Source organism: Syngnathus floridae, chromosome 2 (genome assembly GCF_059516105.1).
Source record: "Syngnathus floridae isolate MCC-2025c chromosome 2, RoL_Sflo_1.0, whole genome shotgun sequence".
In the NCBI taxonomy this organism is placed as follows: domain Eukaryota; kingdom Metazoa; phylum Chordata; class Actinopteri; order Syngnathiformes; family Syngnathidae; genus Syngnathus; species Syngnathus floridae.
In genome coordinates this window covers 26947823-26963129 of record NC_142414.1, presented here as the reverse complement: position 1 = coordinate 26963129, position 15307 = coordinate 26947823, and the positions used below count along the sequence as shown (strand labels likewise).

Genomic DNA, 15307 nt, shown 5'->3' with positions numbered 1-15307 from the left:
ATTTGGGGGGGCGATGGATCGCAACTTTGTAATCTTGCGTGAAGGACAGTAAGTAAAAAGCGGCCAGCACACCGCACTAACTTAACACTTCAAGGTTGCACCGTGTACGTATGGACGAGCTTGACCTTTCAAGGCTGACTGATACAATATTGTACTAAATGTTAAAATGAAAAGGGAAAACAGGGACATTTCCGATTCAAACCTAAAAACACAAATGAAGCACTTTTTTTTTTCCTTTCACCCCCTCCTTGCTTTATTTACATTTACATTTTGTAAAATCTTTCATTTCTGACCTTATAATATTTTGTTTACATGTGCCATGTTAGTTCAATGGCAATATTTTACCTTCCGCTAACTGCGAATGTGCAAGATGCTTGGTTGGTTGGTTGGTTGGTTGGTTGGTTGGTTGGTTGGTTGGTTGGTTGGTTGGTTGGTTGGTTGGTTGGTTGGTTGGTTGGTTGGTTGGTTGGTTGGTTGGTTGGTTGGTTGGTTGGTTGGTTGGTTGGTTGGTTGGTTGGTTGGTGTTACGGGTTGGTTAGTGGTCATGGGCGCTTGAAGTGTGTGAAAGAAAAGGGATGGGCTTCTATAATCACAATCATCTTTATGTCGGCTATCATTATATTCATCAAGTGTTGCCAGCACTTGATCGTTCCTGTCTATATTTCTTGTCGATTGCATTGATTGGACTCTGGCACCATTGTCACGATTGTTGTTCTTTTTCTTGATTGTAAACTTTATGGGACGCCGACTTGAGATAACAAATCTACCAAGCCGGGAGAGAAACGAGCTTTGCTCCAATCATGTTGGCGTCGGTGATGTCACAAGCGCTATAATCCCTGTTGGTTGGGTGGGTGCTCGCGGGTGATGGGCGGATTGGCGGATGGATGCGAGGCACAAACATTTGACCCTGGATGAGACGAGACACGATTGATGCTGAGCTGAGCTGAGCTCCGTTTCTTGGATGTGAGCTCGCCATGTTCCATTCCGAGCTGACATCGCTGTGAGCTACGTCATCTTTGCGATTGGGACGCATAACCCTTCTGACCCTCTCATCCTACCACTTTAGGGAGGGGGTTTAGTAACCATCCTGTCCCGTCCCAAGGGACCCAAAATGCTCTCGGTGGACTGCAACAAGAGATTTAGTTACCAGGTAGGCTGCTGAAATTCATTTGATTTGGAAAGTTCTCGCCGACGGGGTTCGGATGTGCGCATGTGAGAGATCCCGAGGAGCTTGCCTTGACAGATGGAACCGTCCTGTTCTGAGATTGGGGCTTATATCTGCTGCAATGAGTCCGGTGACTTCATCGGGTTCAGAAAAGCAAAAAAAAAAGCGTTTGTACTTTTTTGACAAGGCTTTTTATACAGACGGAATATTTCCATTTTTCTAAGTGCTGATGCTCTCAGCAGTTATCATCGCCACGGTAACCATCTGTAGGGATGAAAAACCATGACAACTAAAACCACCCGCCAGTCGCAGAGGCCCTTACAGCCAGCGATAATCCATCGCCGTCTTTGTCAACTAAAAGCCGCCACAATGTAGTGTTTACACTTATGCAGCGCGAAATAAATCAAATTGCTTTGTCTTTCAAGCCATTTTTTTTTCCTCAAGCTCACATGCTGTTGCGTGTCAAATGCTGTGGTGTATTGTTTTTTTTTTTTAGAGAAGTATACTGTAGCTCCCACAATAGTAATTTAACCTTCATTATGTTGCTCCCCAGGGAACACCCATGAATAGCTTATTGCCGAAATTAGGTCACACATTGTACCTGTTTTCCACAGAGTTACATGATATTGGGAAAGGATTACTCATAAGGAGCATGTGTGGAATATAGGAATTGAAGTAAGCTGCTCAAAGCCTAGAGTGGACATCATGTGGAAAATTGGACTTTTTTAATTGCTCGGATATAGATTTGAGTGCATGAATTGAAACAACCAAGTTAATGTTTTGAAAGCTTGTGCGCCGTTCTTTACTGATTGTGATGTAACAGTGCGGCTAATGCACATAATACCTTCCCCAGCTGTCCGTGACTTGCCAGCCAGCGAGCGAGCGAGAGTTAAGATTCGCCATTTTCACATGACACTATAGGGACGGACACCTGTTGGAAAACATAGCGGCTTTATTATGTCAAAGTTAATTAGGGCGGCTGCATTAGCACAGTTTAGCAATTGCCAACTGGGTTGTTGTATTCATTTGTGGTGACGAACGAAGGAGAAACTGCTTGTCACGTTACGGTATAGCCCCCTCAAAATAGGCTTAAAAAAAAAAAAGTAAATTCAATATTTTGTGTTGGTGGTTCACACTTCAGTCATTTGGATGCTTCATGAACTTGTAATAAAATAAATATCATATTGTTGAGCTCAGCAAACCCGGATCATATTTTTTAACTGACCAAAAGATCAACCAGATATTTTAATTACAGTTAGCACTTCCCAAACATGTTCAACATATATATTTTATTGCTTATTATTCAGAGAATACTCACAAAAGGCTTTGCACAGTTCAAATACATTCATATGTAAAATGCAGAAAAACATAAGCTTGATACAGTTACACACAGTGTGTATTGACAATTTAGAAAAAAAAGAAGACAGGCAGGCAACACGTAGAAAAGCATCCTGACCTTCACAAGAGGAACGTGACATTGGACTGGAGTCATTTCTATCAGAGCAAAACTGTTATTCTCATTTATTGTAGCGGATAACATGATATTGGGCCAGCGCTGGTCAGAATGTTGCGGCTGGCACTTCATCATCATGGATTGTACATACAGAAACACGTGAGCATGTCTCTATCACGCATGGTCGCATGTCCACCCCTCCTCCACCTCGTTCATCCTCCTGCAGTCTTGCTTCCGTGCTCCCTTCTTCTTCCCTGATAGCCTGCATCACACAACATCATTCATGAAATTCCTGATTCCATTTTCATCGTATTTCTTTTTAAATGCTTTCAGGTTTAGGCTCAGCTAGCTGTATCATTACGGCCTATAAATAGAAACAGAGGCCTGCTGGGTGGATATTTTAGCTCATCGTTACATAATAGATACATGTATTTGATTTTTTGGGAGGGTAGGAAACATTCTGTAAGGTGCAGAGCCGTACCAAGTCCCCACACGGAACATATTAGACAGCTAGCGTTAGCTGGTAGGCTATAACTATCATCGCAGAGTGGTAAAGTTGACGTGTTTACAAGCTGAAAAGTGGCTTTAGGCCTTCATATAAAATGTAGCTGTTATGGGGATACTTCTTGATGAACTACACAGACAAAAGACATGCCTATATGCATTTAGACTAATAAACACAAATACGCTAGCACAAAAAACAACAACGTTGCGTAAGCTTCTGCTTAAATCTTTCCCTAAAGACTTACTGTACTATTAAATATATTTAAATTGGATAATTTTACTTGTATTTATGAGACTAATTGTATTTAGCCTCCTATCCAAAAAACAATTTTGCTTTCTAATCAACACTTGATGAATAACATTTACCCGCCAGCCGCCATTTTGTGCCAAACAAATTTGAACAATAGTCAAATGAGATCAGCAAACAATTTTCATCACTGTAGCGTGTTGTCCCATTTGCAGTCGATCAACTTAAATTTCTAAGCGTGTTGTTTTTTTTGGTTTAAGCTAGCTCTTTGGATGTTAATGTTAGTTACACACGCATTTGCTATGAACGTTAGCACCACTTAACACCAAGCGTGTTCGTCACGCAACTGCCGGGTTTCTATGTTTATGAATGTTTAATGTCTACTTTCCTTACTTAGCTACATCAAAGGAAAAGGAACAGCAGTCGTGGACGTAGTGCAGTTGAACATTCGATCGGCATTTTCCAGCTGCACCGTCACGTGATGTAAATCTGAGACAAGCTTTTGTGTTCTTTTTTGCCCGATTGAGTGTCTGAGTCAATTAACACGGACTTATCTCATCGGACATTGAATACCAACGCGCCAGCGCGAGCTTGCCGCGTCTGTCCACGAAACATTTTTGATCTTCCGTCTTATCGTCCGTGTGTGAGAGAGTGATGTGCCACCATTTCACTTGCCCGTTAATCTTTGCCGGATAAGCGTCGGATACTCAGCCCTAAGCCTGTCACGATGTACTCCATGTGTACTTATTTTGTTTTCACAATGGTGATTGGTGTATGACCTTTGACCCTGACACTTGGCATCAGGTAAATAGCTTCGAATCACAATTTAAAACATGTCTCATGTTTGCATCAAAATATCAAAGATACAAAAATTCTCGTCATTCTCACTGCATTTTTCATGGTGGAATTAGTTCGTATTAGGGGCAGATCTGTCTCCTGCAGTGACACCCTTGTTTGGCCATTGGTGAGCTCGGCCGGCTTTGGTTAAATTGTCAGCCGGGAGGCTGAATCTCATCTTTGTGCTCCTGCCGGCGTTCCGTTCTGCCTCTTCTTCCGCCTCACCCGACAGCGAGGGTTCATGGCTGTCTGCTGCTTGCTTTTACTCGTCTAAGTAGAGCCCGGAGTGTGGAAGACAAGTGAGCGCCCAAGACAGTAAAAGCAATTTTGTGCTACATGGACGCCGAAACACTATCAGCAGTCATGTCTATGTCGTTTCGATTTCTGCTATGATGTGTTTTCATTTTCATATAATCTGCCCAGGGTCATTCGAATCCCAGGTGGGGGTATATGCAACATGCAAATTCCGGAAAGCTCAGACTGACGTTGGCCTATTTCTGTCCTCGGATTGGTTGGTCAGAGCTACTTAATTTGGACAGCAGATTTTTATTTTATTTTTTTAAAAGCAGCTTTCAAATACTGTATTGAAATTGGCTGACTTGTCATGTCTACAGTTCGTGATGCAGGGTTTCACTTTTTGGGTGCAGCTTTGGACATACCTTTGTAAGAAAAGCATAAGGTTGAAGAAATGTTCGAGTTTAGATTATGTCCAGTCCTGAAGCAAGCCTTGTCTGTGTGTGTTTGTGTCAGAGGACTGATGAGGAAGCAGTGGTGGACCGTGGCGGAACTCGCTCCATGCTGAACACCAACTTTGAGAAGGAAGAACTCGAAGGTAACAACCCTCTCCGTGTTATATATTATTCATGAAAGCAAATGTTACATTTTGTGCAAGGCAAGTTTTGTCCATGCGTTGATTTTGTACTGTATGTAATAAATGTTTTGTCACCTATCACCATACAACACTCATTTCAAGTTTGCGCAAAATAAAAAAGAAAATCAGCAGACCAACCACTCCTATCTCCAAATTCTGGAATGAATAGCCCATCCATCTATTTTCTGAACCGCTTATTGTATGTGTAGAATCAGATGGACTTGGTTTTACTGTGGCACCTCATATGGTGCAGGAGGCAAGAACAGGGCAGTCACAGTTCTCTGAGCACTCAGCTGAGAGCCAGAGATGGGTGGAGGGTTGGGGCTGTGCAGCACTGGCCGGCCAGTCAGCTCCACTGCAATAAAAAAGAGGAGACAGTCAGCTCAGATTATCTTCACTCTAACCTTGTGCATGCATGCTCGAATTCCGCACGCACAATCGTGGCAGCTAAAATGTGAGGGAAAACGGTGCTAGGTCTGCATTCAACGTAAACAAGCAAGAAAAAGCCCCACCAAACAATTTTTATTTGGAAGACAAATAAATCAACACATTAAGGAATGGATATTCAAACACAAATGGTGCAGCAACACAATAGTGACACTCACAGGTAAGCATTCTTTATGCTCGACAAAAAATGGCGAATATGACAAATATTACAATACTGAATTACGTGCTGTAGTTGTGGCAGTATTATACTGCCCCCGGTGGCCAAGTTGCACATACAGCAAAACTTGCAATTCATTAATTACAATGCACAAATGTTTGTTGAATTCTTGACATCATTTGTTATGACCATGCTTTTGTAAATTACAGTGTTTTACGGCTCTGTTTTTCTTGTTGTTAAAAAAAAAAAAAAATTTTTTTGTGGGAGACAGATTAATGCAGAGATATTTCCTGTGAACGAGAGCTTCAAGTAAAAGCTCTCACCCCAAATGTCTTTTTCCCCCCTTTTTTGTTGACTCCAGGTCACCGCACTCTATACATCGGGGTACATGTTCCTCTGGGCCGCAGATCACATCGCCGCCACCGTCACCACGGCCACAGACACAGGAAGCGCTCCAAGGAGAGGGACTCCACGGCTGACGATGGACGAGAATCTCCCTCACACAGTCGGTGTCCCGACGTTCGTTACATTTTCACGTGGCTGCGGTTTTAGCAGAAATGAAACGTCGTCCTTTGCTGCAGCAGACACACCAGCCCAGAGGGTGCAGTTCTTGTTGGGGACAGAGGATGGCGATGAGGAGCACATCCCGCACGCCTTGTTCACCGAGCTGGATGAAATTTGCCTCAGAGAGGGCGAGGATGCAGAATGGAAGGAGACTGCCAGGTGGGCTTGTTTTTCTTGCACCACATCCTACCCTGGAGACATGTTCATGTTTGCAAACAAAATCTTGGATGGAGTGATGCGGACAAAGTGTTGTTCTTCACGCCCACGTCTTCTTCTTAGGTCTCCTCTAAATGTCACTCTGCCTTCACTCCAAACAGATTTTCTAATTTCAGTCCAAGTAGTTTAGTATCAGTACCAATGAATGAATATCTGTGTTGGTATCTAACACCCTCAATTGAATCCAATTAAGACGCAAATACCAAACAATAAAAAGTCAATACAAACATCATCATTTCTGCAATCCATCCAGACATTGATGGTTTGGCAACAGCTGCTGTATTTGTGTGTAAAGGTGGCTGAAGTTTGAGGAAGACGTCGAGGATGGTGGCGAGCGATGGAGTAAGCCCTACGTGGCCACGCTGTCCCTCCACAGTCTTTTTGAGCTCCGCAGCTGCATCATGAATGGCACTGTTATGCTGGACATGAGAGCAAATTCGCTGGAGGAGATTGCAGGTACAACAATGCTTTTTCAAAAATACGCCAAATCATTTTTATCCATCCACAAGTGTTTCTTTTCCATGGAGACAATGAGCCCACACTTATTAGCAATTACAGTATAGAATCCATCTGTGATTAAAAAAACACGAGTTCTGGCTTGCTCACCTTTTCAGACATGGTCCTGGATCAGCACGAAGTGTCTGGTCAACTGGGTCAGGATGCTAGGAGGAGGATTCGTGAGGCCCTGCTCAAGCAGCATCACCACCAGAACCACAAGAAGCTCGCCAACCGTATCCCCATTGTCCGCTCCTTTGCAGACATTGGCAAGAAGCAATCAGAGCCTCACTCCATGGATAAGAATGGTGAGGATGCGTTAGCCATTCGTTCGAATAATAATAAACAAACGAATGACATCCAGTTATGTATTTTGGCTGACCTGATATCAGTGTTTTCTTGACAGGACAAACGGTTTCATCTCAGTCTCAGTCAGCGATGACCGAGGGCAAACAGGACGTCAGTAGAGAAAACAGCGCCGTCGACTTCAGCAAGGTGAGCCACCGCTGCTTTTGCTGTTTATCTGCCGAAAAGTGAGATTATTGATTTAAGATTGGGTACCGTGTGGAATGGTCTGCTTTCGCAACTTATCCTGGGAAATTGGACATCGTGTAACTGGAGGACCAAGCTATTTACATAAGGAAAAAGACATTGTGAAAATACATCGTCACCATACTTGCGTGGGTTTTCTCCAGGCGCACTCACTTTCCCCGCAGGTGTTAATATGAGTGTGAATAGTTTTGTTTATGAGTAAAATCCTAATCCAACATGGCCTACAAGAAGGAGAAGTGTTCCTGGAGACAGAATTACTGTACCTGTAACAAGGGGAGAAAATAATTAACAAGTACAGATGTGAACAAATAAAGATATTCAAGTCTTCCAATGATTGATTTTGGCAGGTTAAATTGGACATTAAACGAAATAATATTGTGCCTAGTATTGACCCTTGTGGGACTCCAACCTTTCACACAACTCGTACGTAACTTTGCCCTGTACTTTCACAATATCCTTTTTATTGACTATATCCCAAAACAAGGTCTTAAATAAGTTAGTCGCTATAACTCTCTCTAGAATGATGAGGATAAAGAGTCGATCGTTTATTTACAAGTTTTGTTTATTAGATTGACCTTCACTTCATGAAGAAGATCCCACCTGGCGCAGAGGCCTCCAACATCCTGGTTGGGGAGTTGGAATTTCTCGAACGCCCTGTGGTGGCCTTTGTCCGCCTGGCGCCCGCTGTGCTGCTCAGCGGCCTGGCTGAGGTTCCCATCACCACTAGGTTGACCTCTGTGTTTCTTTTTGGACAGATGATCCAGCGCACTCCCTGACCGTGTCTTCTCTCTCGCAGGTTTCTTTTCATCCTGCTCGGGCCTCTGGGCAAAGGTCCGCAGTATCATGAAATCGGACGGTCTATCGCAACCCTGATGACGGACGAGGTGAGGTTTTGGTCCGGGTACTCTAAAAGCAGCAACGATGACAGATTCTGTTGATCTCTAGCTGCCCTTTGAAAAAAAAAAAAAGGAAGCTCCAGAGGGATGAATGCATCAGGATTTTCAGCAGTGCAACTATTATGTATCAATGGCAGATGTTGCCTTTTGAAGACGTTGGGATGACAACCAAAGTTTTTCCCTCAACAGATTTTCCACGATGTGGCGTACAAAGCCAAAGACAGAAATGACCTGGTGGCTGGTATTGATGAGTTCCTGGACCAAGTGACAGTGTTACCCCCTGGAGAATGGGATCCCTCCATCAGAATAGAACCTCCCAAAAATGTGCCCTCTCAGGTAAACTCCCACCAAAAGAAGGTATTGTTAGGAGTTTGCATTTATTATAGAGGATTATATACAAACCACACCAGAACGTTTAACCTTTATTGAGCCAAGGCACTTATATGACATGGTAAAAAAAACAACTCACTACACACAAAGTGTCCCCAAAAAATCAATACACGGGACAATTGCCATTTATGGAAAGTGCATTTCCTTGTTCTGCCTGTCACTCACTACATGGTGTTGACCTAGATACCCATGGATGACAAACAAATACATTATTGATAGTAAATGAATAACAATTTGGGGATAAATGATGAAACAAAGAATATTGCATGGGCACACTTGTTGGGAAATGCTGAACTACACCACTGATGACCACCATTTATTTTTTTTTCATAATGAACACATTTCAATATGTACCAGCTGTAGTAGGAGGATTGAGATATTCTACATTCAAGTTGCCTATTGATGCAATTTCCTTCTCAAAATCAAATACTTGGAAGCACACAACACAGTGTGGCGGTTGGAGTGAATATTTTCGGTTATTCTTCTACAGGAAAAGCGGAAGATTCCTCCTCTTCCAAATGGAGTCACGGATCTTGTTGACTCAGAGGAACACGAAGGCCACGGTGGCCCTGAGCTTCAGCGTACTGGAAAGTAGGTCGAAGAGAGACAGCCATGGCATGCATTCGCCTCTTCTGTTAAAATGTCACCTCAACCTTGCCATGTTCTTACGGAAGTGCACCTTGACACAACCACTTGGAGCAATGAGATAACACCGCTGACAGTTTTTCTCCTCTGATGCTCCTCTGATCCCCCCTCCAAGGCTGTTTGGCGGTTTCATCATGGACATCAAGCGAAAGGCCCCTCACTACCTTTCGGACTACACGGATGCCCTTAGTCTGCAGTGTCTGGCCTCCTTCCTTTTCCTTTACTGCGCTTGCATGTCACCTGTCATCACCTTTGGAGGTCTTCTTGGTGAAGCCACCGAAGGACGTGTGGTAAGTGGATTCAAAAATAATCATCATTTATTGCCGTTTGTATATGCTTCAAAACCTCAGTTATTGTCGCTCCCATTTGACATTTCCCGCAAAAGAGTTTTTCGCCGTTCCCGTGTTTTCAGAGCGCTATCGAGTCCTTGTTCGGGGCTTCCATGACTGGAATTGCCTACTCGCTTTTTGCCGGGCAGCCACTCACAATCCTTGGCAGCACCGGTCCGGTCCTTGTGTTTGAGAAGATCCTCTTCAAGTTCTGCAAGTGTGTCTTTTTTTATTTTTCTCTCAGTATTTTGAATGATTTTGCAAATTGATGTTGATTCTGAGGACTTTCTTGTCCTCTTGCAGGGACTACGGCCTCTCCTACCTCTCCCTGAGGGCCTGTATCGGCCTTTGGACGTCCTTTTTCTGTCTCCTGCTTGTGGCCACAGATGCCAGCTCACTTGTTTGTTACATCACAAGGTTTACAGAGGAAGCCTTTGCTTCCCTGATCTGCATCATATTCATCTATGAGGCCCTGGAGAAACTGATCCACCTGGGCGTGCACTACCCCATCAATAAAAACAACAACCTTCAGAAGCTAACGCTGTATTCGTAAGTGCTAAAAAAAGAAGAACCCTGTTTGCTATAATTGTTGAGTGAGCTAAGACTAAAGATCAATTTACCAACTTGGAATTATCTAGACGTGACTAGATGGTCTACACAGGTGCACTTGTGCAGAGCCCCAAGATCCCAGCAATGAGACTCGGCTGTTGTGGCAGGAGAGAAACATCACAGCCTCTGAGGTCAACTGGACCATGTTGGAAGTTAAGGTAAGTCATTTTTGAAATTTACAAACCACTCATGTCCAGATGATAGTTCCGCTTTTAGGAGGACCGCAAGTGTCAGTACTGAGACCACCGCAAAGACTCCATGAGTCGTGCCATTACTGCTAGACAGACTTTCCCCACTCATTGTTCTGTGACCAAAAAAATCTACATTCAAAATAATGTGATTTTCATTGTTGACAATAGTGACAGAAAAATGCTGAGATGTTTTCATCCAAATGAAGTCTCAATTACAAATCAAAACATGTTTAGAAGATTTCCGTTGTCATTGATCCCGCGATCGTCCTCATCGTGTCCTCTGGTGCCAGTAGGAGTGCGAAACACTGCACGGGGAATTCAAGGGCAGCGCCTGTGGTCCCCACGGCCCTTACATTCCAGACGTCCTCTTCTGGTGTGTGGTCCTCTTCTTCTCTACCGTCTTCATGTCTGCCTTTCTTAAGGAGTTCAAGACAAGGCGCTACTTTCCTACCAAGGTGAGTAGCAACTGAGCCACCTTGTGGCACTGACCTCAATGACGTTTTTGTCCATGTTTGCCTTCAGGTTCGGGCCATCATCAGTGACTTTGCAGTCTTCATCACCATCCTCACCATGGTTCTGGTTGACTACGCTCTGGGCATTCCCTCACCAAAATTACAAGTTCCCAACAAGTTTAAAGTGAGTCTTACCCAGCCCAAACGATCATAGATCACTTGTTAAAAGGTTTCCTCAGGTTGGCTTTTTTTACTGCAAAAGAAGAACCACAGCCACAGCTCATGTCTTGAAGAAAAAAAGAAATGTATTCAAGATTTAAGAGCCTCTTTGTACTGTACTCTAGCCAACCAGAGATGATCGCACCTGGTTTATAAACCCCGTGGGCCCCAACCCATGGTGGACCACCATCATCACCTTCATCCCTGCTCTGTTGTGCACCATCCTCATCTTCATGGACCAACAGATCACAGCTGTGATTATCAACAGGAAGGAACACAAGCTGAAGGTATCTACACCTGGAAATGACTTGCGGAGAAAAAGCTCTGAAAATGGCTGTGCTTTTTCAGAAAGGCTGTGGCTACCACCTTGACTTGTTTGTGGTCGGGGTGATGCTGGGCGTGTGCTCTGTGATGGGCCTGCCGTGGTTCGTGGCCGCCACCGTGCTTTCTATCTCGCACGTGAACAGCTTGAAGCTGGAGTCCGAGTGCTCTGCACCCGGAGAGCAGCCTAAGTTCCTGGGCATCCGTGAGCAGCGCTTTACCGGCCTCATGATCTTCACCCTCATGGGCTGCTCTGTTTTTATGACCTCAGTGTTGAAGGTCGGCAAAATAAATTGATGAATATGTGCCGTGTAAATATGGAGACATCACAAATGACTTTTCTGGGTTTGAATTGTAGTTCATCCCGATGCCTGTGCTGTATGGAGTCTTTCTCTACATGGGGGCGTCTTCACTTCGAGGCATCCAGGTGAGTCTTTTTTTTTGTCCAATCAATTGATTGGTTTGGCTCTAGTTGGTCACAACTTTTATGTGATCATTCTTAACCACCAACATCTCAAAATTTCTTGGATCGTCTCGAACAGTGATACTCTCAAGGGTGCTACGTGGGCTCCCTCTAGTGGCACGCGAGCGAATCATGGCCTATGTACAATTCAGTTATATTTAACTTAAGTTCAGTATGTTTGCATTTGACATTTCATTTTTTTTATCTTAAGAAATAGTTACGGACAGGCAGATAACAATGGCTACATCATGTTTTTGAGAAAAGAGGAGTCCTGTAGCTTGATCTGACCTCTCTGTTGACAGTTCTTTGACCGTCTCAGATTGTATGGGATGCCGGCCAAACATCAACCTGACTTCATTTACCTTCGCCACGTTCCCTTGAGGAAAGTGCACCTCTTCACCGTCATCCAGCTCAGCTGTTTGGTGCTGCTGTGGGTCATCAAGACCTCCAGGGCTGCCATCGTTTTCCCGATGATGGTAAAAGAAAAAAACAAGACAGGAACAACAACAAAAAGTCCAGAAAGCAACGCATTGAAAATGATCTCATCGTGCGTGAACAAAAAGTGGTTATTGAATTTATTTTACTCAAGGTCTTGGCACTCGTCTTCATTCGTAAGCTCCTGGACTTCATCTTCACCAAGAGAGAGCTCAGCTGGTTGGATGACTTAATGCCAGAATGGAAGAAGAAGAAACTTGAAGATGCCGCGCAAGAGGTGTAGTGATACGTGAAGGTGTGGAGACGACCACGTCTCCTTTGCGTTGCTGACGGTCGCTCGCTTGCGTTTCTCCTCAGGAGGAACACAGTATTATTGTAGAAGAAGAAGGCATTGTGCAGGTTCCACTTGAAGGACACTACAAGTAAGTTTGGAATCCATTTTGGAACCAGCACATAGATTGAACCTGTATTATCTTTGTGTTTTCAAATACGATTTCTTTTTTCTATATTTGAAGGGGCGACCCGGCGACTGTGAACATCACTGATGAGATGTCTAAGGGTTCCTTCGGGAACGTTTGGAAGGGCGTGAACCCCGTGGAGAAGGAACCGGCTGCTAAAAGGTAAACCAACAGCAAAAATCTTTTAGGCTCTTTATTATTTAGAATCTAATTTTCCCAGAATAGTGTTTAGGTTCAAGTAGTTCACGCCTCTACAAACATAGATATTAGCTCTTTGTCAACACACCAATTGTTTATTAGGTCACTTTATTTTCCTTTTGTTACCATTACATCCAGCCATTGGAGCTACAGGGATTAGAACTTGTTCTACTCAATTACATTTTGCTAAATCAACTTAAAGAACTTCCTTATCCTGAAGGCCTGTTTTTTTTTGTTTAAACAAATGTTTGCGTGAACATGAATTGTGAGCAGCCCTGTCCCCATGGTTGTCCAGCCGGTAGACTAACATAGAATCTCCTGCATTGCTTCCCTCTGCTTCATTCCACCCACCCGTCAAGCTCCCCTTCCTAACTTCCTAGAAGCTGAGAAGCCAAAGGTGAGTCTTGTCCTGTTGCTTGTTTAGGGTTTGCTAGGGCTGCAGTCATGTCAAATGAATGCGTTTGTTTTCAATACAGACATGCGCCTCTGCTGTCCGTGCATGTTTGCCCCTTTGCATGTTCGGAAAAATTGAATGGAAACTCAACATATCAGTTGAGTTTTGAGGTACAAGTTGTCACTGAGATGATCTTTTCGGGCAAAATTTGCAATATAACTGGTGTAAGGTGGCAGTGACTCAACTTAGAGACATGAACTTCTCGTCATCGTGTCACGTTTTCAGCGTGTTAAAAAAAATCATGTGTCCATATATCATAAGAGAGAGATTCACGTTTTGAAGTTGGAACCACAGTCACTATTTTGAGTTGATCTGCCCACTCTATATTTACCTATCTATCCAATCAGATTGTGCTACTGACATACATGTGCTGCTTCCAGCCACTAGGGGGCATGTCTGCATGATATCTTGGGACTGAGATGATAGTTGTGCTGTGCTCTAGTCAATTAATTTGTTCCTTTGATATTTTCCCCTCAGCCTTCCTCTGCATTTACAAAAAAAAAGTAATTTGCTGGTATTTCAATACACTGTGTTATTTTTTTTTCTCCCCTTCACCTGCCCAGTTTACCCAAAAAAGTTGAGAAGCGCCACAAACGTCGGAGACACGACAAGAGCTTGGATCGGGAGACAAGCTTGTGATGACACACATTGGCAGACAATGCCGTTGTTTTGTCTCTTTTGTCCATCAGAAAAAAAAACCTGTGCCACACTCCACCACCTTTGTACTGTGATTTTTTTTTTTTTTTTTTTAATTATTAGTACTATGTGTGTCGTGTGCAACTTCTGTATGAAACATGACATTAGAAGCAACATTGGCGACTATATTAAAGAATCAATGCACATTTGCGTGAAACCAGCAACAAAACGGGCCAAGTGAAGGACACTTTTTCAAAAATATTTAATTGTATTTATATGTTTCGCAAAAACTTAGAACATTTATAAAATCCTGCCTCAGCAAAATAGTTCAATTGCTTAAATATGTGATTATTGTAGAATTTAGAATTTCTGTGAAAAGTGTGTCGAAAGTAAAACATTTTTGGGGGGGAAATATATTAAATCTCATATATATTCTGTATATTTATTATTTTTGGTGATGTTCCAGCTGTTTTGTTTTCCCTTCATCTTTTGCAAAGTAGCACGTGATCTTAGCCTCCTTTGGCAAATTGCTACTTGGTCTTTTTCTTCTTTGTTTGTTGCTGACCTTTCGAGTGGCTTGTACAAAAATCTTTACCGCTGTCAGTACGTGTCATCCACGGACCTAATCTGTCTTCTGTGTTGTGTTGAAAATGATTTTTATTTTAAACAGCACCATTAGTACTTCTAGAGATGCAATAAAAACTTTTTTTTCTGCAAAGGGCAACCTGTAATATGTGCTGATCAGTCTTAACAATGTATAATACACACTATAGTTTATTTTATTCAGTGTTACTAATATAGGACTGAAAATGATGTCCGAGGCTTTTTTTCTGACGTAGATGTTTCCTTGATGCTTCTCTCGATGCTTAAACTAATAAGAGGTCAAAATTATATCACTATCACATATTTTGACTGCATCTATGTGTATTTTTGTTTGCCTTAAACTTTGATAGACGATAGCCATGTGCATTCGGTTGACAATTTGACTGGCGATTGTGAAGTAATCCGTTCCGATTTGTTCTTCAATTGTGGTTTTGTTCAGCAGAATGAAAAGGATTTGATTCGCGTGTCTATAAAAAATTAAATAAACATACATAAAGATA

General features: G+C 42.9%; 1 protein-coding gene across 9 annotated transcripts in view; it reads left to right on the top strand.

Annotated features, from left to right (window-relative positions):
* LOC148402945 (sodium-driven chloride bicarbonate exchanger-like) overlaps window positions 1-15307 on the top strand; it is a 24592-nt gene extending 9285 nt beyond the window's left edge. For 4 of the 9 annotated variants that reach the window (XM_088397816.1, XM_088397807.1, XM_088397760.1 and 1 more), the window contains exons 3-26: window positions 4957-5038; window positions 6043-6186; window positions 6263-6404; window positions 6757-6917; window positions 7076-7264; window positions 7363-7451; window positions 8078-8235; window positions 8305-8392; window positions 8594-8740; window positions 9285-9385; window positions 9555-9729; window positions 9852-9985; window positions 10072-10317; window positions 10430-10535; window positions 10862-11023; window positions 11091-11204; window positions 11365-11526; window positions 11588-11839; window positions 11919-11987; window positions 12326-12499; window positions 12613-12735; window positions 12816-12880; window positions 12974-13078; window positions 14132-15307. In XM_088397816.1, the coding sequence (XP_088253942.1) occupies window positions 5002-5038; window positions 6043-6186; window positions 6263-6404; window positions 6757-6917; window positions 7076-7264; window positions 7363-7451; window positions 8078-8235; window positions 8305-8392; window positions 8594-8740; window positions 9285-9385; window positions 9555-9729; window positions 9852-9985; window positions 10072-10317; window positions 10430-10535; window positions 10862-11023; window positions 11091-11204; window positions 11365-11526; window positions 11588-11839; window positions 11919-11987; window positions 12326-12499; window positions 12613-12735; window positions 12816-12880; window positions 12974-13078; window positions 14132-14207 (3219 nt within the window). In that variant the 5' untranslated portion in view covers window positions 4957-5001 and the 3' untranslated portion in view covers window positions 14208-15307. Of the gene's footprint in view, window positions 1-900; window positions 1151-4956; window positions 5039-6042; window positions 6187-6262; window positions 6405-6756; window positions 6918-7075; window positions 7265-7362; window positions 7452-8077; window positions 8236-8304; window positions 8393-8593; window positions 8741-9284; window positions 9386-9554; window positions 9730-9851; window positions 9986-10071; window positions 10318-10429; window positions 10536-10861; window positions 11024-11090; window positions 11205-11364; window positions 11527-11587; window positions 11840-11918; window positions 11988-12325; window positions 12500-12612; window positions 12736-12815; window positions 12881-12973; window positions 13079-13387; window positions 13445-13473; window positions 13512-14131 lie in introns of those variants that run through there. The other 5 variants (XM_088397771.1, XM_088397824.1, XM_088397787.1 and 2 more) reach the window with 4 other exon arrangements.